The sequence below is a fragment of the Hibiscus syriacus genome, unplaced genomic scaffold (genome assembly GCF_006381635.1).
Source record: "Hibiscus syriacus cultivar Baekdansim isolate YM2019G1 unplaced genomic scaffold, ASM638163v2 tig00116996_pilon, whole genome shotgun sequence".
NCBI classification, from domain to species: Eukaryota; Viridiplantae; Streptophyta; class Magnoliopsida; order Malvales; family Malvaceae; genus Hibiscus; species Hibiscus syriacus.
Window position 1 is genome coordinate 3,514,243 of NW_024063512.1, and position 22,395 is coordinate 3,536,637.

The following is a 22,395-nucleotide window of genomic DNA, read 5'->3' on the forward strand; positions in this document are numbered from 1 at the left end:
CAACATGTGAAACCTCATTCATTGTCTTCTCGAATTAGAACATTAATTATATGGTGATTTTGCTCTAGTATTTGTAACTCAAATCATTAAGTTATCTTTTTTTTCTGTAACATCTCAATTATTATACACTTAATTTCATTTCAATTTTGCATATTAATTATGAGATAAAACTACTTTTTATTATTTCCTTTATATTTATATTTTAATTAATATTGTGTATCCTCGTCAATGCAATATAAGGTGCTTCAATTGTTCAATAAAAAAATGCTTCAATTGTTGGTTTGATTATCTAGTGAAAAGTTAAACCTATAGTAGGAGTTTGTATTAGCAGGGATACCTCGAAGTGGTATGGGTAGAGTCAATCGTCTCTTGAAAATTTCAAATTAAACCTATAGTAGGAGTTTGTATTAGCAGGGATGGATCGAGGGGTACGGGTAAAGGCAATCGCCTCTTGAAAATTTCAAATTCTTTACATTTTAGATTTTTTTATGTATTTTCTATTGATAATCTGTTTTCGCTCCCTCTGAAGTTTTATGAGTTCGCTCCTCTCTAAAATTTTATTCGTTCACCCCTACTAACATAAAATCTTGTGTTGTGTATAAGAGTATACTCCTATAAAAGAATACTAATTCGGGTTTTAAATTCATGAAAATTATTATATGTTATTTTTTTTTTTGGAAATTACTAACTCTTCACCAGTTGAGAGTCTTAGATTGACTCCATCTAATGAAGTTTCCAAATAGTTTGGTTCCTTTGAGAAGGAACATTTAAGTTAGCTACAAGCACAAACAATACTTTTAGATAGGACCCATAACAGATCTATATGATTTATCGGGGAAACTTAAAGTATGGATATTAGATTTATCTAACCTGGCAACCAACAAACAACCACATTGACGCTACGTTTGAGACACACTAAATGCCATTATAAATACTCTTTAATGCTATTAAAAGAGGGACTGATACATTTTTCAATAAACACCGTTCTTCTTCCTTAAGATCAACTCTTTGCAATACAAAAATAACAATCAATGATCGTTATCTTATTGACTGCGACTCTATTCAAATAAAAAAATGAATAACTAAATACCAATGAACTAAATTTGTTTTCATCAACATTATACGATACTTCGTACAATTTTGGTCCAGAAAATTCTCCAAACAATAATAAAATAATCATTTTTTTATTTTTAGTTTAATCCATATTTATATTCATGGTTTTCTCAAATATGAAAGAAGAATAAAAACAAAGTAATTTTTAAATATATATTTTTAAATTTTAATTAATTAATATATTTAAAATAATTAATATCAAACTTTAAAAAAGTTTTGTATCAACACTTCCTGCCGGGTTTGGTAAAATTATGTGGACATAAGACATTGCATTAGTGAATCTAAAACTAAAATCAGATGAATTTACTTTCTTTTTCTAAAACTATGTATACACATTTAATCACACAAGAGTATTTTGTCATTCAACATACACACGGTATATAAAATACCATCAATTACTTTGCCTCATAAGTCAAACTATTTGACAGATGAAGGACCCATGTAACACACCTTATCCGGTTTGAAAATTCAATTGAATGAATGATATCACGATGAGTAATAAATTAAGACTAAAGTACAAAATTATCAATTGACTACTTATTATATTTTAAATTCATTTTTTTGTTAAAAGTTTAATGATAGTATGAGTTGGACGTTAACATGTTGAGTGAGATATGATAAAAATATGATCTCATAATCTTAAACAACTATCATATCTCAATTAATATATTAACGTCCAGCTCAGACGACCATTATTTTTTAACGGAAAATGATGAGTTTGAAATATAATGAATAATCGAGTAACCATTTTGTAACTTTTAATAGTCGAGGGACTTAACAAAGAATTCTCTATAATCGAATGATCATTTTGAAAATTGTAATAATCTATGGACTCAACAAAACAATATTTTATAGTTAGGGAACTATTTGTGTAATTCACCCTAAAAATAAAATTAAAAGAATTTCAAGTAAATGGATATACATAACTATAAAAAATCAATTTAAATATATTATAAATGTAGATGTGTTTAAAGATTGTTTTTAATAATTTAAAGTTCAATTTTAAGGTATCACAAATAAAATAAGGAAGAGGGTTTCAAAACCCTCCTATGGTTTCGAAATCCAAAATGGTTAGTATCGAAAACCTTATATTCATCATTGAACTCCAAAACGATCACTATCGAAAGACATGTATTCATTATCGAAATCCAAAACGATCGGTATCGAAAACCTTATATCCATTATTGAAACCCTTATATCTAGGGATGAATATGGATCGGATTGGGTCGGGTTTTCAGTCGATCCAACCCTAAAATTATATATCTTCCACCCGTCCCGACTCGAAAAATATATACCTTCAGCTCAACCTGAACTCAACCCGACTTTTTGAGATAAAATTCGAACACGACTTGACTCGAAATAATAATTAAAAAAATATTATTTTTATTCAATAAAAATAAGAATTTAATTGAAAAAATAATATTTAGAGGAGTATTATTGCAATTATTCTTAAATATATAAAATAATATATTTTTTCAAGTCAAGTTGGATATTTTCACCCCTAAACTCTAATTCGACCTGAACATATCATCTAAAAAACCTGACCTAATCCGATTTTTTTAAAAAAAATCCGAGTCGAACGGGTCAAAATCCGTAGAGTTTGAGTCTCACTCCCATCCCTACTTGTATCTAATATTGAAACCCAAAACTTAATTTAGGTACTAAAATTTTGGTTTTGAAACCACCTCATCGAATTCGACACCCATGTCAGAAAAACGGAAAATCGATACTTGAAAACCTCCCGACTCATTTCAAATGATCCTCCAAGTCATGGGCAACCCCAAGACACAATTGTTCTGCATTGAAAACTTATTTTAGAACATGTGAGGACTACCGTACGTGCTAAGTCTTAAACTCAATGGTTCCAATAGTACAATTACTAATCATAAAACATGCTAATAAACTCAAATATGTCATTTAGGTTATGATTTCATCATTCTTCATTCTATAACTTCATTATCCCTTGAACTGACCTCCATAGTAACTCAACTATGAATATGATTTTAAAAAGCTTTGTTATCAAAACCTATTACTGCATATATTAATCTGTCCAGCTTTTTTCTGTTTTTTGGTAACAAAATATAGATAGCCAAGAAAACCTGTAACTTGTTACCCGGCCAAGTGGTTTTTCCTTCCTTTCTTTTTTACCCTTTCGTAGCTCTCTCCCTACAAGTTTCCATGATCAAGTCTATAACATATTGAGTCTCCCCGAGATCAAAATCTCACTTTTGTGGCCAAACGCTTCTAACTAATCTACACATGATTTCAGAGGAAACAGAAAGCAATATCACCTTGTTTACCATTTATTCTGAAACATGAAAATCGGCAAAGTGATTAAAAAAGTACACGGATGATCTTTACGAACATCATAATCTTAAGTCTGCCAAGACGACATGATGAGACGGCCATGCACATTTGTTCAAAATGTGTGTTACAGCAAAAAGCACACAAGTTTACATTACTTAACCGTCGAGTTCCAAAAGTAAATGAAACACATGGAAAATGAGTGACACAATGACACCGTATAATTTCTTGTACGGATCAACTTATGGTTCTCCACCAAGCTCCACCCGTAGGTTGTCATATGGATAGACCTTAGGTGCCTAGTTAACAGTAGGATAAAAAAATCAATCAGCATAAGTATCAAAACACGTAGCAAGCAACACAACTTGAAGAGGTGGAACAAACTAATTAATCCTAGCAAGCAACAATAGTTTTAAACCAATTTATGAAATGTATATCAAATTCACTTCTGTCTACGGACTTTTGTGGTTACAGAGGACACACTGTACAAAACGCAGATTGATGTCTCAGTAACAAATGAAATTAAATCCATATATGAAATAGAAAGATATAAACCTTCTAAAACAGAGATCACTCAACCAGATGCAGTCATTACAGATTAAAATTTTATCGGCCATATCTCAAGTAGAACAGAATTGGAGTATTATGAAAACAAAATGATATATTTGCCGGTTAGAGCAGAGAGCTTATGTTTGGCTGTTTTGTAGTCACTATCATTAAAACCAAAGGCATATCCACAGATTGTAATTATCATTTACTGAACAATCCATTTGAGATATCTGAGGAGGTGACATGGTAGTGCTTTTGCATCCCTCAAGTAGAGGGATGAAGGGAAACTATCCTACAAGTGCCTTTTACAAACCCCAAAACATATTGTCAACTTTACTAACTGGACATTTAATGAATATAAAACTCCAGCTGGTGGAACAGTAAGCCATGCAGCCAAAGTAGTCTTCATTCCAAGGCAAGGGCTCATCTAAAAAATTCAATGTTAAACAGGGAATGCCATTTCTGGTTATGTTTCCAAGTTCATTGGAAAAGGAATCAAGAACCAAAGAAATGGATCCTACATCATAAACTTGAGCAATGTTCTTTCTTAGAGTTATAAAAGATTGTTGAAAACAGGCTAGAGTACTGAGTAGGGATGAACAAAACTCTAACTCGAAAAAATCGAATTTTTCAACTCAATTTGATTTGTAATTTCATAAACTTGATTGAAAAAATTTCAAATAAAGTTTTAGTTACAAAATAGGAATCGAATAACTTAATTTTTTTTTAGTAATTATTGGATTAGTTTTCAAGTTCAAGCTGAATCCTTCGTCTCTGCATGGTATATGTATAGCAAATATGGTTATATAAAGCTGTTTATATTGGAATCGATTAGTACGATAACATTATAAACATTTACAATTAAATTAAAAAAATGAAGAACTTGACTTGAATTTCATAAACTCGGCTAAAAAAAATTCAAATAAAATTTGAGTTCTAAAATAGGACTCGTCAACTCAACTCAAAATCTATTGATTAAACTCAATTAGAAAAAAATTTCAAAAAAAGTTTGAGTTGTAAAATAAGACTCAACTCGACAAATCAATAAGACTCGTCAACTAGACAAATCAAAATTCTTTTACTCTACTCAATCGAATACTCACCCTTAGTACTGAGTCCTCTACAAACAAATATCTTCAATTTTTTGTTATGATGTGTAGTTAATATTAATCAGATAACAACCATCCTTAAGCAATGTCAGAGCTTCAAATTCTGACATTTACGAATAGAGCAAACCAGATTGGGAGGGTTGACCCCATATTAGGGGCAAAATGGCTGAGTAAATGATGTGGGAAAAAATTCCCAATATAATCCAACTCGGGGATTATTTCCCCATCTATGGTGAATTGCACAGTACCAACCCAAAGAACCTAGATGCCCCATGTGTCTTCAAGCCAAATATGAAGACTCCACGATTGCATGGCGTCTTCAGTAAAATGGAGAAGACCCTATGACTGCATGGCGTCTTCAGGCAAACGGAGAAGACCCCATGAGTGCACGGCGTCTTCAGACCAATAGGAAGCCCTAGTTCAAGAAATAATATGGTGGATGTCTTATATGAGAAAATCATTTTTCCCACAACCCTATATGGGCAAGGAGGCTTAGGCCTCTGTAGTACTCGATCCGGATTAGGCCGATTAAAAGATTAGATAATGATGGTTATAAAAAAAATAATTCAGATTAACATATCCCTAATTCTATGATCGCCACTGACTTGAGCATGGATTCAATTTTTCTTAGCAAACAACCAGCGTGAACACTATGGTGCCATGGCATTTGATTCAATCAATATCATACTTATCTACTTTTTCGAAATTTTAAGGACACCAAAAACACCACCAAGCTACAAATTAACATCACATGAAGAAATTCACGAGCTATAAAGAAAACTAAACTGAAACAAGGCAAAATCAGATATCAAATCTGAGAGTGTTTTTTACTTACAAATGGAATTTTAGAGGCTTTATCATTCCACCAAGCTAGTGTTCCCAACGCTGCAAAGAAGCTCAAACCCCCACACAGCCAAGCCAATGCCTCGTACTATTCTCAGCAAATAAATACATAAAATGAAACCTAAGAATAAGCAAGGGAGACGAGGGAGGGAAATCTCAATTTCTGCAAATAGTCCAAAATCACACAAGGAAAAATTTCCTACCTTTCCGACAGTATCAGCGATTCGATCTATGCAAGGTTCTGGGAAGGCAGTTCCATTGTCCCAAGTTAGCTCGTCATTAACAGGAAGCTGAAGCGTCAAAAAAAGTAAAAATATTTAAAGATTTTCGATTAATTGGTTAAATATAGTCCAGGAATGAATTAGGGAACCTGTAGAGATTAAAAACTTACAGGCTTGTCAGGCACGATGTGTTTGCCAACAGGGAGACCCATGCCGGAACGGAGGCGGAGAGAGGAAGCAGCGGAGCGAGAAACGATGCCGTTTCCGCCCATGATCTTTGACGCTACGTTACTCAATCGTCCTGCCATTCTTTCTGTTTTTTTCTCTTATTTTTCTTCCTTCGCTTTCTCTGAAACCAAACAGTAGTTCTGAATTTGGTAAATTGTATGTGTTGTGCGGTGGAGTCTTTGTAACACTCAAAACCACAGGCCCATTGAATCCAATACTCAATAAGCTCGTCAATATCGACCCATTTACTGATAATAATAATTATTAAATATTCTGACCGAATTTAATTTAAAAAATGAATTCATCTAATTCAGTTTTAAAAATTATGGAAGAACTAAAATTATATATAAACTATAACAAATTAACTTTGATTTGTTGGAAATAATTACCTTCCCATATATATATATATATTTAATCTATATCTTTCTGTATATAGAAGTATGTTTTGAAAAAAAATTAAACATACATAAATAAAATTGTTATAACATTAAATTTAAAAATTACAATTTATACAAACTAAAATTAATAATTTTTAATTGTGGAATCTTGTGTTTCTAGTGTTATTTGCTTATTGTTGGTGGATAATTGGGAAGGAGAAGGAGATGTTATGATTTAGAAACCATTACTAAGAGCATATATGTGAGAAAGAAGAGAGGAAATAGAGGTGGTATTCGCACACATTTACTAATAAGTCTGTAATACCTCATAAGAGACCAGGCACTATTTATACAAGGTAACTATTTGAGTTAGTTGGTGGAAGAGAACAACAAACCACGTGTTGTAACACCCGAAACTCGACTCTAAATATCCAAAGGTCTAAGGGAGTCACGTTCGGATCACTAGAGTGATCTTAACTTAAAGTTCCAAGTTAAATATTTTTTTAAACAAATAAAAATATAGTTTGAAATGATACTAATATATATAAAAAAACAAAACATAAATGAAACAGTTTTACAAAATGTGGAGCTCCAACATAACAAATGTCAAAATAAACCAACAATGAAATTAAGAGTTACAAACTGAATCATAAAGGGTCCTATGACATACATGCCCTCTAAAAGTAAAAATATATTGTACTTTGAAAAGCTGGCTGCTGAAATTCTGAAAAGATGTCGACGTGTAACCCCCTAGACTTAGCATCTACGTTACAACTAGATCTAGCGGATTACATTGAAAATTTTCAAAACATCCTTTACTATTTTAAATTCATGGTATTACCCAAAACATTAATATAAGCGTAAAATATCATGAAAAACACCAAATAGTAAATAGCCAGTAATAAAACAATTTATACGACATCAGTAAAAGAAGTATATGTCATAAAGTATATGTAGCTCAAAATATTGCCACATGTAACCAAATAAAGGCAGACTAGAAGATAGAAACATCACAATAAAAAATATTGTAGGTGATGTGTCGATCCTTCCAATGCCATGTTAAGGGTGTCTATCCGAAAGCATCTGAAAGGGAGAAAGTTTGGGAAGTAAGCTAGGGAGCTCGGCATGTTTCAACAGTACAAATAAAATGTCATAGAAAAGTATTTAGAAAATAATTCAATAACGTTTTGTAAAGTAACAATGAGGTTTATATTTTAAAATTCATAAATACCCTCCTCTCGTACACCGTAATGCAATCCCCAGACTACATCCAACTTATCATATACCCATTAGATATAGGGGTCAACCTAAGGGAGTATCTTGGGGCCTGAGAGCCTACCCAAGAAAGTTCTTGGGACCTCGAAGTCTACTCAAGAGTCATCTTAGGTCGTAAGGAATTACCAGATTGATTAGAGTTGAACCTCCATACTCCAAAATCCTACCCAAACAGTATCTCAATAAAATAGTTCACATAGTAAGCATTAAATTTCATGATCCATACATCGGCATAATCATATTTCCTAGTGACAATAAGTAACCAGATAACATTTATCAAACAATCATATTTCATAAACAGTAAATCAATAAATCATAATATCAAACAGTTAAAAGATTCAGTAAATCAGTAACTTCGGTAAATTACATTTCAAAACAAATAAAACAATCATATATCACATAGGGAACACACCTCGCAAAAAGGAATCAATTGGAGTCTACTGAGCACTTACCTTGACACACTTTGCAGCAGTGCTCGAACCTAATTCATAATGCAACAGAGTTATTATCGGAATAATATTTTAATTTGAGTATCCTTAGGGTTTACGAATCATATGGGTAATCACTAGCTCACGGGATTGAACGGATCGAGAGGAGCTGAGTCGAGCTGTCGAACGATTGAGAGAGTCACGAGTACCTTCAAATAATAACACACAAATTAATCATTGTCCATAATTTAAAATGCGTTTAAATAAATTACTTAAATACATATGCAAACTCAGTAATACACAACTATTCAATTCAAGCTACATGAAAGAAGTAATGCAAGCCGATAAACAGACACAAATTGATCTCACCTATAAACTTGTTAATAACATTAACAAAGTGGATTTAGTGAGCACAAAACCATGTTCACAAATTGTTGCACAAGCTGAAGGGAATATTATAGACGATGATATTTATATAAATATCACATATCAGATAAAGATGTTGTCACATAAAAATCAGAAATAGTGCTTATATATATAACAGATGGGTTGCGTATGCATCAAATATTGGGTATCCAGATAGTCTCGCGCCACTAAGGTCGTATGATCATAATATCATGTGTGTCCATATTGTTTTCCCGATCGCTACAAAGACCGTTCAAAATAATAGTACCCATAAGGTCGTGTATATTAATACTTACTATTACAATCACATTCATCATTTCAGAGAGTAATAAAAAGAGCATACAAATAATACTAATTATGGTAATCACATGATTAAATTATAAAATATAGAAATAAACACATGTAAACTTATACCTAACAAAGCATTTGAGGACTAAAATAAATAACATACAAACAGAAAAAGGCAAAACATGATATTTCCCCCTACAATTTTACAATCTGCCATTGTCTTCATTTTATTCACGTGGGCCCCTCTAATAAAATTAAAACATTTATTTTATTAGTAACTTACAACAAATATATATTAACGGATATTTATGTTGTACGACAATCTAATATACGATTAAAGAAATACACTATAAAAATATTAATATTTTTTTTATCATTTTGGAAGAAACATTATTTAAAATATTATTTTTTTATCAAAAATATTAATTTTATTACTTAATTTTCCGTAAAAAATAACATTTTAAATAGCGTCAAACATTAATATTTTCGATAAAAAAATAATATCTTAAATAACACTTTACTGAAAATGTTAAAAATATATATTAACATTTTCAATAACACTTTTCTTTAATCATATATTAAATTATAGTAAGTTAGACCTCCTTTATATGAACCTTAAACTCACCAAAACTTTAAACCCCTATCTCCCTCCTGTTTGTTTCTTCTATTTCTGCTTCACTACTCGTATTCCTTTCTAATTCTTTTTTTATCCTTTAAAGCCATAATGTTTCATCTATTTCTTTACGAAGTTTAACTAAATTATAACCTAGTTTATAATATTATGATCTCATGTAAACCACAATTACATTATTGATTATCCTTATTATTTTTTTCAACCTTTAAAGATTTCATAACCAAATCAACATACACATATTAAGCAACCAAGCACCACATTACAACATACATGGAGCACATCAAATAAGTTGAGTATCACCTCCAAGTTTCAAGAAAGAAACTTCCTTCCTCAACCTTCAATGACAACCCCCTTCTCCTTAGCTTTGGAAGTCTCTCCTTGCATCTTAACTAACAACACAATAAGGGGAAGCTTTTACACACAATAAAATGATAAGGAGAAGATGAAAGTCATGTGGGAATAACAAAAACGAGCTAAGACTATCTATGGTGTCTTCAACACTAACCCCCTTTTTAAAACCCTCTATTACCTTACACCATTCTTCCAAGGAGGTGGTGAGCTTGGTTTGGAGCTCAAAGTAAGGAAGTATAACCTTTAACTTAATCTATCAAGAGAGAGATAAAAAGTTGAGTTTTGAACAATTTTGAGCTTCAACAATGAAGGAGAAGGGTGGGAAAAGGAAGAGAGAATAAAAGAGGAAGAAACAAAACTTAAGAGAGAAAAAAAACAAAAGTGGCGTGGGGGAAGTTTCCTTTTTCTTTTTTCCTTTTCCTAGTGCTCAGCTATTAGTTCAAAAACCACACATCCAGACAAACTACTTTTTCATTTAATCCATTTTAAGGGTATAATTACAACCTAAATCCTCTAAGAATTCATGGACTTTTAAAGTGTAGACTTTCATAACAATTAGGTCAAGACCAAACCCAAGGCAAGCCCAACTTATAAGTCCAACAAACCTTAACACACACTAACACTTCGATATTTAGATCTTAAGTTAAGATTTGAGTAGCGGTTCGTATCTCGGGTCGTTACACGTATTGTTGGATACTGATTTTTTAAATGAGCAAATTGTTGGACATGATTCTTTGTCTCACTTGAATGATCAAAGGAATGAAAATGTTCAATTATAGATGTAAAATTTACAATCTATGGTGGAAAATCAGCATCCTACGATGACGCAATGTAAAAGTGGGATTAAAAAACCTAAAGTATATTATGTGGTTGAGTCACAAGTTTGCGTTTGTGAACCAAGAACCATTAACGAAGTCAGGTGTAATGAACGTTGGAAGGAAGCTGCTCAAGAAGAGTACGATGTTAGAATCAAATCATAATAAGGCACCACGAGCAGACTTTATCAGTAACAAAAAGATTTCATGGGTAAAGTTTAATTATTAGATTGAAATCTTTTAGACTTGATTGACCAAAGTAGGAGTGAGAATAAAGTTTAGTGATGAATTGAGTAATTTACTCTTTTGTATAACACAATCCCTACCTCCCGCATCTTTAAACCGCAGGCAAACCCCAAAATTCCCTCCCCTAGCATTAGCTGTAAAAATGGAGGCGTTGGCAGAGCTAGAGCGAGTCCAGACTCGAATCCTCGAACGAATATTGAAGCTAGAGCTCTCTCACCTGCCTCAAAATGCCGAACCTATCTCTTCTTCCTCTCCTCTCACCAATGGCTATACCAGCGCCGATGTCGAATCTCGCCTTTTCAATATTCTACGGTCGAATGGCGTCAATGACTTCATGTTCAAGAGAGTCGCCTCCGATTATTATGACTGGCCTTTCGAATCCCGCCGCGACGCCCTTGGCGCCGCCTCTGTCCATCATCTTTGCAAAAGCATCGTTTTGGTTTGTCATTATACTATTTTACTTCAATTTGATTAATTAGTTCAATTTAGTAATTTTTTTCTTAATTAGCTACGAGTTTCTGATTTGATTTTTAGCATGAGATAATCTCTGTGAATTTCTTTAGTCCTCGTATTCCCTTGTCATTAGTTTTTCTTTTTCTTTTTTGTTATTAGATTCAAGCAATTAGCGATAAATTTAAGATTGAGAAGCAATTAAGTTGTGCATCTAGATTTTTATTTTAAAAATTAGCCATGGATTCATTTCATTACAATGCCGAACTACATCATTGAAGAAAGATGATTTGAAGTAGTGAAGCAGCTGACATGAGAATGTGATTTTGGTTGTTCAGAAGGCGAAAAAGTTGGTTGCTTTAGTTAAGGAGGTGAAATGCAAATGCATTTTAAATCTACTAAAAATGCTTGTATTGTGCATTTGCGGAGCTAGTGACTTGACGTGTGGCTGTAATGTGAAATATAGCTTGGATCACCAACTCGTGGTGGGCAATTTTGAGTTGATATTACATGTTGTCATACACCTTGTACATGTGGAAATTTATGAGTTCTGTACAGAATATGGTGTTAGGATGATCATAGGTTCGAAGTTCTGATATGAGCAGTGAACTATAGCCATTTCCCCACTTTTTGAAGTCATTTAGCATTAAACATCATATTTGTATGAAATGTAAAAATACATCAGTACCTCCTGTCTTGGTTTTTTCACAGTTGGTCCATGTTTGAATATAAACATTTTCTGTTGTTAGGAGTTTCATGTGGATTGAAGAAGAAGGTTTTATTGGTGGTTGGGTATTAGCAGAGAGTTAAAACGTTAAACTGCAAAGCATTCAGAGCATATTCTCTGTTTTCAACATGACAGCCTCTTACCTTCACTCCTTCCATTTTTATGGTGGCTTTTCATTTTCTAGTGCAAAAGACCATAAGTTGATTTTGCACATTTTGATCTACCATACTATTTACTAAGGCTGCTTTGTATGCTCAGGTCAATACTCAAGCCCCGTCCAATGTAATTGACTGTAGTGATTGGAACAATTCAAAGTATTATGTTGTTGTAGTCCAGGTAACTTCCTTTTCTCTATGTATCAACAAGATGCCCCTATAAGAAGGATCTTACATTTACACCCTTTCATATTGCAGTATACTGCTAGATTCAATGCTGAAACTGTCAAAAATTTTCTCTACACACTCAACAATGGCAAGATATCAAAGAAGAAATTTAACTGTAAGTTTATTTGTTTGTAATCCTCTTTATGTTAAAATGACATCTTTAAAATTCAAGGATTTTCTTTGAAATTATTATTAGATTATTCTAGCTTTTTTGAAATGTGTTTATACCTAAAGATCCAACATGAACATTTGACTATAATGAAGATTCGAAGCACATGAATTTAGCAGGCTAGAAGCCAAGAGATAACACTTAAAGATCCTGACATATTTGAGTTTAGTTGGTTTCAATGTTATATTCTGGCAGCTTGGTGCCAGTACACATCATTCATGTATTAATACATGATGCCCTAAGTCTTGATTAATCTCATTGTGTGCAAAGAGTGATGGAGTCCTAATTGCCCTTATTTTCTCGTCAACTTATTTATTTGATAATTTGTTCAAGATGAATCATATTATAAATTGATTGTAAGAGTCTTACAGACCTTTCTTCGTCATTGTTGTCTTATTCTCTTTCCTTTTCATTATTTCAGTTTGGAGAAGCTAATGAATTTTGAATAGTAATAACATTCTTATTTCCATGAGTAACACAAACTTTGTTTTCTTATATTTGGTAGCCTGCACTTCATGTCAGTTTAGATACAACCGTAACTAGTTGAAAATCTTAAGCTGTTTGCATCGCTCACAGAAAAAAGTTAGTTAATTAAACAGGGGCAGGAATTAGTTCATTTATTGTCATTTAACTAGTTTCAGCATGAACTGAATGATTAATTAAGGGAAGCTATGGAGTAATAAATTGCTAGTTATCACCATCTTACCAATACATTTTTGGTCTATATATTGGTTCACTTAGTGCCATTTGCCGAGAAGGCGAGGACTAGTTTCAGCATCAGCTGAATCATTAATTGAGAGAGAACTAGAGAGTAGTAAAATGCAAGCTGTTAGCCTGTTACCAATACACTGTAACATTTTTGGCTTGTATGCAAAAGTTGTTGACGAATAGGTGCATTTATGCTTATGACTGCCAATGTTAATAAAGCTATCTGGTGTTCATTATTTTTGATTCTACTGCAATGCCGATTTGTTTGAATTTTATTAAACCATCTATGAAGATATGAGATGCCAGCTTGTAAAGTTTTTTATTATTCTGTTGGATGGTCAAGTTGATGATTAATGTTTTCCTTAAGGATGCCATTTTTTTAATATTGGGAAGAAGAAACCATTCAACTTTTGGTGCAATATTTTCTCCTATCATTCTCTATATGGTTGGAAGATTTCTTTAAGGTTGAGATCTCCAAAATATTTAGTTAATTATTACTTATTTTAAATAATTCAGTGAGACTTGCTCCCGAGGAGACATCAATTAAGTTGACTGGCTATGAACACAATGCAGTTACTTGCATTGGTATGCAAACTGACATTCCAGTAAGTGCTCTTTACGCAAACCTTTATATTCTTGCTTTACATGACATCTAATTGTTTTTCCTTTTCTTTCTACCTCCCCTTCCTTCAATGCAAGGAACAAGGAAGTTTCTAAAAAGTGTCATTTCATTTTTCTTTTAGACATCTCATTGCTTTGACGAGGTTTTTCGTATGAAAATGGTACCTTTACTTGTCTTTTAGACAGTATCTCCTTCAATGCCTGTCCTGTAGGATGATCAAATGAGGACCCTAGGTGTTAGTTGCCTGGGCAGATATCCATTCTTCTCATGCTTAGAACCATTTGCCTGGTTTGTATGCACAGTCAAACAGTAAAAATTATGTTGTTTTCAAGTCTGTTTCATGTATTTGAGCATAGCAACAGATAGACACCAGTTTTTTAATCTATCTGCAAGCTTTTGGGTTGGTCCATTGTTCCTAAAGTCAGCTCAAATCATTTACCGCCAGTCTTTCACATTGAGAATGCACTTCTAGAGATTATTGTTTTGTTGTCTGTATATCTGCAAATTCCTTTAGCATACAAAGATAGCTTGTGTAAACTGAGTGATGGAAGCCTAAGATTAAAAAATTAGTTGCTAGGGTGATGTTTCTTTTGAGACGGTGTAAATTTAAGGGGTGATTAGTGATGAGAACTGAGAAACTATATTACAAATTTCTTCAAGAAACAGAAAATCAATTTTAATGTTTCTCATTGGAGGTATGATCCATCTTGATTAGACTAATATGCATGACATTGCCCATGCCCATGTATGCACCATGAAAGACAGAGAAAAAGGTTTAATGTTTTTCATCATGGTTCTAGTAACTGGAGAATTAAACTGGTTTCAGGTAATTTTAGATGAAGCCATTGTAAAGCTTAATCCCGATTTCTTCTGGTTGGGGGGAGGCAAGGTTGATCTGAAGATTGGAATCAGAACCTCTGAATTCATCAACTTTGTCAAACCTTTCATTGTCAGCTGCAGTGGTAGCTAATTATACCCATTGATTCCACAATAAGAAGAAATTACATGGGAATCCAGTCTGCTGGAGAATGATGATTAGTCTTGTATTGGTTTCTTCGGGTTTATTAAAATTTGAAAGTCAAATGCCGAATTGGAAATTTTAAGTCCTGCGTAGGCAGCCATGTACTTGATTAAGGCGGCTAGTGTGCCTTTTAGGTAGTCTTATTAAATACGGACTTTACTGAATGAGAGATTTCCTAATACTCTTTATGTGCTTGTTATGCAAGATATCAAAGGGCCAAAGATAGGGTATATTGGCTTGTCGGGTACCTAATGACTTTGAAGGCCTGTGATTGGGTAAGTACCATGACTTGGGGTTTCAACTTTGCTTTCGTTTGTCTTTTGGTTGTATTTATGAATTTTAATTTTGCTTAATAAATTGTTCTTTTACTTAAGAAAATCATATTTTAGGCATATTAAATCTCTGAATCTGGGGTTGGTTTAGTAACATAATGCTGAAAAGTAGAGGCAGGAGTTTCTGGAGATGAGAACCGGCATATCTCATCACAAGCCTGTATGTATAATTTCTGGATTAGATGTTAATATATATACTCATTTTCAACGCGCATATCGAGTTTTGTATTAAGGGGAAAAAAAGGAAAACATCGAAATATTTAAATTTTCGATAAATTCATTTCCCTTTTTGCTCTTTCTCTTCCGTTATAATCTTTTCCAATAATCGGTCACTGTTGAATAAAATTGGTGATCAAATTTTCGTGTTATATGGATTCTTGATAACTTCTCTCCGTTCACGTGGTGAGTTAGGGAGGGCAGGTAGGTTATTTTGGGCCTTCATTTTGTGATAAGTAGGACCACGTGGAAACAAGGTTTTGCTATCACATAAGTTAATAGAGAGAGTTGCACATGAAACTGATGATAAAGTATAGGAAATGATACTCAAATGTAAAATTATTCAGGGGGAAAAAAAGGAAGAGGTTGAAATAGTATTGCATATGAAATGAATTGCAGTACATGTTTATGAAATATAACAGTTTACTATTTGCTTCCAGCATACTGGTTGACAAAAGCCAATGAAATGCTTGTCAACTGTGCAACTTTTTCGATTGCCGTCTTCACTGTGGCTTTGACATCTCCATCCATGTCATTCTCGTAGAAGCCATCCATGCAGGTATCGTCATCAGTCAATGCTGCACTGACCCATGTTTCCACATCACTCATTCTGAATGCAAAGCTTATGCCTTGACTATCTTTCATTTCAGAAATGGACCTTCTGAATTCATCAACCGAATCGCTTATTTCTTCCACACAGTCGTGAAGAGCCGCTTCCTCTTTAGGCTTTAGTCCCTGCGTTTTGCAGAGATTCGTCAGGGTTTGTGAAGCTGAAAGCGTGGTGTTAAGTGCCAAAGAGAGAGAGACTTGGTGGCTAATATTTTGGGGTTGGCCTGGATTTCGCTTGCGTATCTAGAAATGGTGGCGAAACACAGGTTGGGGGGGTGGTGGCGTCACACGAAGTTTTGATGAACTTTTATTTGTGTGGAAGCTGAGATTTTCTGACTGATAAGAAGTTTGGGTGAGCTGTAAAGAGAATGAGAATGAAAATAGATGCCGGTGAAAAGTGTGAACTAACTGCTATTTTGCTCGCTTTTCTCTTTCTGGAGCAAATCTTGAAAGATTTACTGGTGTTGGGGGCATGTCCGTCCTAAAAGATTTGGAAGTCGTGTTTCATTTGAGAAAATAATTTCAGTGACTGAAAATACTTTATAATATACGATTTTAACCAACTTTTTTTAGATTTATGAAAATAACCAACAAATTCGCAACGCAGTTTTCAAAATCGCAACGAGATTCTCAAATTCGTAACGCGATTTTCAAATTCGTAACGTGAATTTCATTTTTGTAACCTTAATTTCAAAACGTTAATTACCGATATAGGTAAACACAATTATTCACAGTTCAGTTTTCATATTCACAACGCGATTCTCTAAAAATTCAACGCGAATTTCGTTTTCGCAACTCGAATTTCGCAATGTTAATTACCGATATAGGTGAACACAACTATTCGCAACTCAGTTTTCAAATTTGCAATGCGATTCTCCAAATTCGCAACGCGATTTTCAAATTCGCAACGATAATTATCGATATAGGTAAATACAATTATTTGCAACTCAGTTTTCAAATTCCCAGCTCGAATTTTGCAACAATAATTATCGATATAGGTAAAAACAACTATTCGCAACGCGATTCTCAAAAATCGCAACGCAAATTTTGTTTTCGCAACGTTAATTACCGATATAGGTAAACACAACTATTCGCAACTCAGTTTTCAAATTCGTAACGCGATTCTCCAAAATCGCAACGCGAATTTCGTTTTCGCAACTTGAATTTCGCAACGCTAATTACCGATATAGGTAAACACAACTTAGTTTTCAAATTGTCGAATTCGGATTTTTACCGAATTTTTTCTACCGAGTTTACCTATATCGGTAATTTAGTTACGAAATTGGCGAATTCGAGTTACGAAATTCGCGTTGTGAAAACGAAAACTGAGTTGCGAATAGTAGTGTTTACCTATATAGATAATTAGCGTTGCTAAAACGAAATTCACGTTGCGATTTTGGAGAATCGCGTTGCGAATTTAAAAACTGAGTTGCGTGTTTACCTATATCGGTAATTAGCGTTGCGAATTTGAAAACTGTGTTGCGAAACTGGTGTTTGCATTGCGAATTTGTTGGTTATTTTCGTAAATCCAAAAAAAGTTGATTAAAATTGTATATTATAAAGCATTTTCGGTCACTGAAGTTATTTTCTTTTTAAAATAAGGTCTTTCAAATATTTTATAATAAACCGAAATTATAAAATATCAAAATTTATCATGATACGATTGTTTCTTATAAAATAAAATAAAAATTCAAATATAGGAAAATAAGGAAATATCACAAAACAACTTTATATCGTAATATTTTATTTAAAAAGTGTCAATCATTATAACACTTTAAAAAAAAATCAAAATATATTTTACAGTGTGAGGTTTCTAAATTTTAAGCTCATGTATTATATTTTACATTTACCCATAGATGGGCTGTGTTGAGGAAGAGAGGGACTGAATTTATCGGAAGAGAAAGCTTACGAGTCACGAGACATGTGGTTCCAACAAAAAGAAATTTTGAGACTGGAAACCAACAATTTCAAGTTAAAATCGGAATGCTACACAAGTAATTTGGATTTTGTACATGGTTATTTATGTATTTAACGCTTCTATTTTGATGTGAATAAATGGAAAATCTTATTCATCTTCGAAATGGTACAAAAAATTAAACCAACAACGTTAAGATAATTCTGGGGGAAATAGAGACAAGAAAGACAATACTCTGATATTGCAAATTTAGATCAAACATCAATTTTGCTTAAGGAAATAAAGATTTTTAGTCGATATCAATTTGAAAAACCCTAGCTTTATTTAGCTGGCTAACAAAAATGCAAATCAATACAAACTGTAAAGGCAATACCTCACTCAATGCACAAGACAAATGGCGATATCATTTATGAGTGGCTGCTGCAGCATAGCGGTTGACGAAAGCCAAAGCGAAACTCGTCAAATGTGCAACCTTCACCACTCTTCTTCTCACTCCAGTCTTCAAATTACGGTTAATGGATTTCCCAGACAAGCCATCCATGCAGGTATCCTCGTTAGTTAAAGCTGCACTCACCCATGTCTGTATATCACTCATTTGACGTCGAAAATCCCTGCTTCCCGCAGTAGCTGGACTTAGTTTTGTGATGGAGTATTTCAGCTCATTAACGGAGTCCCCTAGTTGTTCCACACAATCCCGCAAGGCGGCGGCCTCTCTACGCTTTAAGCCGTGGCGTTTGGAGAGAGATATGATCGATTTCGTAGTGAAATGAGTCGTGTTGAATGCCAAGGAGAGGGCTGTGGTGGCTAACGATCTGGAGCTACCTCGGACTCTGGTCGCGTATCGAGCGAAGGTGGTGAAACACAAGTTGGGATGAAGGGTAGTACGGCAAGAGGTTCTTATAAATTGAGTGCTCCTCCTTCCACTGCGGTGAACCGGTGTCGCAGCTAAACATGAATTCAGGTTCGTTGCCAGCTGAATGAGGATGACAAGAGCAGTTACTGAAAAGAAAAAACCCGCTGCTGCCATTTTCTCTTTGGTATAAGCTCAATAGAGAAGTGTTGACGAAAATGGGTAAAGAAAACAAAAGAACACGAGAATTTTACGAGGTTCGGCAATGTGCTTACGTCCTCGGTGCCTAGGCGGTGCTAGAAGTTTTTATTCAATGATATTTTAGGTCTAGGTTACATCTCTATTTATAATAGAAAACCCTGGTACATAATTACAAAATTAACCCTGTACCGTACCGCGAGGCCTACGCCCCCGCACCCCCAACCCACATAATTCGTAACCCCACAACGAGATTTCTTTGTAAGGACAGTTGATGTTCGCTGCGTTCGCTTCGCTCACTCCGCTCCATCTCCTGTCCTCTTTACTGGTATATTTATGAGCCATACCTAACAAATCTCCACCTTGGCGAATATCCTGCCTCTTGAAAATTCAATGTGGGTTGGGTTACCTTGATTCTTTAACAACTCGAAACATTCAACAAGTCCAAGCAATGCTTGAACTTGTCTGTCGTAACTGGCTTAGTGAACATATCAGCGGCATTTTCATCAGTATGTACCTTCTGAAACAAAACCTCTCCAGATGCAACCAACTCTCTGATCTTGTGGAACCTTACATCAATGTTTAGTTCTAGCACGATACACCTGATTCTTAGCCAAGTGAATAGCACTTTGATTATCACAAAGCAACTGAACTCCACCTTGTTGAACACCCAACTCCTTCACTAAACCAGTAAGCCATAAAGCTTCTTTTGCAGCTTCAGCCGCTGCCATGTACTCAGCTTCAGTTGTAGATAGAGCCACAATAGATTGAACAGTAGACTTCCAACAAATAGGCCCTCCACCAAGAGTAAAGACATACCCTGTCGTAGATCTTCTATTATCCAAGTCACCTGCATAGTCTGAATCCACATATCCTACAACCAAAGGATTATCCCGCTGACTCCCAAAAACAATTCCATGTCCCACAGTACCCTTTAAGTACCGAAAGATCCACTTGACTGCTTCCCAATGTTGCTTACCAGGTTTAGACATGTACTTACAAACTTGACTAACAGCATGAGCTAAATCAGGACGAGTACATACCATCGCATACATCAAGCAGCCAACAGCATTAGAATACGGAACCTTTGCCATATCTTCAGCTTCCTTATCTGTCTTGGGGCACTGTTCTGATGAGAGCTTAAAGTGATTCCCCAATGGAGTGCTAACTGGTTTCGCGCTGCTCATCGCAAACCTTTCTAGCATTTTCTCAACATAACCCCGTTGAGATAGCCGCAGTTTCCTTGAGTCTCTGTCCCTGCAAATTTCCATTCCAAGAATTTTCTTTGCAGCACCTAAATCTTTCATATCAAATTCCTGACTCAATAAAGTTTTCAAACCGATAACATCATCCATGTTCTTCGCAGCAATCAGCATATCATCAACATACAGTAATAGAAAAATAAAAGAACCATCATCAAGGCTCTTAACATAGACACAACAATCATACTCACATCGGTTGTAGCAAATCTTGATCATATAGGAGTCAAACCGTTTATACCACTGTCTCGGAGACTGTTTCAACCCGTACAAAGATTTCTTCAATCTGCAAACTAAATGCTCGTTTCCAGGTTGAGTGAAACCTTCAGGTTGTCGCATGTAGATCTGCTCCTCTAAATCACCATGCAAAAAAGCAGTTTTAACATCCATCTGCTCTAAATGCAAATCCCAACTAGCCACCAATGCAAGTACTGCTCGGATTGAAGTGTGCCTGACCACAGGAGAAAAGATTTCATCATAATCAACTCCTTTCTGCTGTGAAAAACCCTTCGCTACCAAACGAGCCTTGAACTTCTCCCCCTCTTTTTCTGTTACTACTGGTTTCTTCTTATACACCCATTTGCAACCAATCGGCTTCTTACCCTCAGGAAGGGGAACTAACTCCCATGTGCGATTGTGATTCAAAGACTCCATCTCCTCAACCATGGCTGCCATCCACTTGTCGTTTTCCTGACTAGTAACGGCATCATGAAAAGTAATCGGATCATCACTGTTAACAATAAGTGCAAAAGATACCAAGTCTTCAAAACCCAATCTGTTCGGAGGCTTTATATTCGTCCGTCTCACCCTGTCTCTGGCGAGACTATAATCCTGCAAATCATCCGTAGTGGAACCACCAGAAGTCGGTTGAGAAGTTTCTGGTTTCTCAACTGGAAACTGCTCGAAATCCACCACTGTCGTGTCTTGCTTCTGCTGCAACATGGATTGTTCATCAAAAACGACATCTCTACTAATCACAACTTTCTTCGCAACTGGATCCCAGAACTTGAATCCTTTGACACCTTTCTTGTAACCCAGAAAAATGCAGTCCTTCGATTTTGCATCAAGTTTGGATCTCTCATCAGCAGGTACATGCACATAAGCAGGACAACCAAAAATCCGTAAGTTATCAAAACTAACATCATGACCAGTCCATACCTCTTATGCAACTTTCCCAGCCAGCGATGCCCTTGGCGATCTGTTGATAAGGTAACACGCCATGTTAACAGCCTCAGCCCAGAAGTGTTTGGGAAGCCCCGCATTCAACCGCAAACATCTGGCTCTTTCATTCAACGACATGTTCATTCGTTCTGCAACACCATTCTGTTGTGGTGTCTTGTGCACTGTAAAATGCCTCTGAATCCCATGCTCCTTACAGAATTGTAGGAACTGTGAATCTGTGTACTCCGTACCATTGTCAGACGCAAACACTTGATTTTTCGTCCTGTTTGGTTTCTACCTCAGCTTTCCACAGCTTGAACTTCTCAAAAACTTCAGATTTCTGTTTCAAAAAATACACCCAAACTTTCCGTGAAAAATCATCAATAAAAGTAACATAGTACCTAGATCCACCCAAAGACGATGTCGTGGAAGGCCCCCATACATCAGAATGCACATAATCAAGAATCCCTTGAGTTGTGTGCTTCGCAGTCTTGAAACGGACTTTAGTCTGTTTACCAAGAACACAATACTTGCAAAAGTCGAGCTTATAGCTTTTGACACCATGCAACAAGTTTCTCTTGTGTAATTC

At 34.7% G+C, this 22,395-nt stretch overlaps 3 protein-coding genes, 1 long non-coding RNA gene and 1 pseudogene across 4 annotated transcripts; 1 reads left to right on the forward strand and 4 right to left on the reverse strand.

Moving 5' to 3' along the window:
- Positions 1 to 3,390: 3,390 nt before the first annotated feature.
- LOC120193491 (NADH dehydrogenase [ubiquinone] 1 beta subcomplex subunit 8, mitochondrial-like) lies at positions 3,391 to 6,507 on the reverse strand. The gene is made up of 4 exons (XM_039195973.1): positions 6,310 to 6,507; positions 6,122 to 6,208; positions 5,911 to 6,006; positions 3,391 to 3,716 (listed from the first exon to the last, which is right to left on the reverse strand). The coding sequence occupies exons 1-4, from the start codon at positions 6,445 to 6,447 to the stop codon at positions 3,660 to 3,662; spliced, it is 378 nt and encodes a 125-aa protein (XP_039051904.1). The 5' UTR covers positions 6,448 to 6,507; the 3' UTR covers positions 3,391 to 3,659.
- A 1,964-nt stretch (positions 6,508 to 8,471) lies between these two features.
- LOC120193717 lies at positions 8,472 to 10,431 on the reverse strand. The gene is made up of 4 exons (XR_005522885.1): positions 10,304 to 10,431; positions 10,075 to 10,163; positions 8,594 to 8,656; positions 8,472 to 8,500 (listed from the first exon to the last, which is right to left on the reverse strand). It is a non-coding gene; the product is annotated as an uncharacterized LOC120193717 (long non-coding RNA).
- Positions 10,432 to 11,301: 870 nt separating this feature from the next.
- LOC120193667 lies at positions 11,302 to 15,530 on the forward strand. The gene is made up of 5 exons (XM_039196105.1): positions 11,302 to 11,625; positions 12,622 to 12,699; positions 12,777 to 12,861; positions 14,140 to 14,228; positions 15,072 to 15,530. The coding sequence occupies exons 1-5, from the start codon at positions 11,329 to 11,331 to the stop codon at positions 15,213 to 15,215; spliced, it is 693 nt and encodes a 230-aa protein (XP_039052036.1). The 5' UTR covers positions 11,302 to 11,328; the 3' UTR covers positions 15,216 to 15,530.
- A 688-nt stretch (positions 15,531 to 16,218) lies between these two features.
- On the reverse strand, positions 16,219 to 16,897 carry LOC120193635 (annotated as a pseudogene).
- A 1,844-nt stretch (positions 16,898 to 18,741) lies between these two features.
- On the reverse strand, positions 18,742 to 19,365 carry LOC120193636 (21 kDa protein-like). Its single transcript, XM_039196080.1, has one exon. The coding sequence runs from the start codon at positions 19,363 to 19,365 to the stop codon at positions 18,742 to 18,744; it is 624 nt and encodes a 207-aa protein (XP_039052011.1).
- Between the last annotated feature and the right edge of the window lie 3,030 nt (positions 19,366 to 22,395).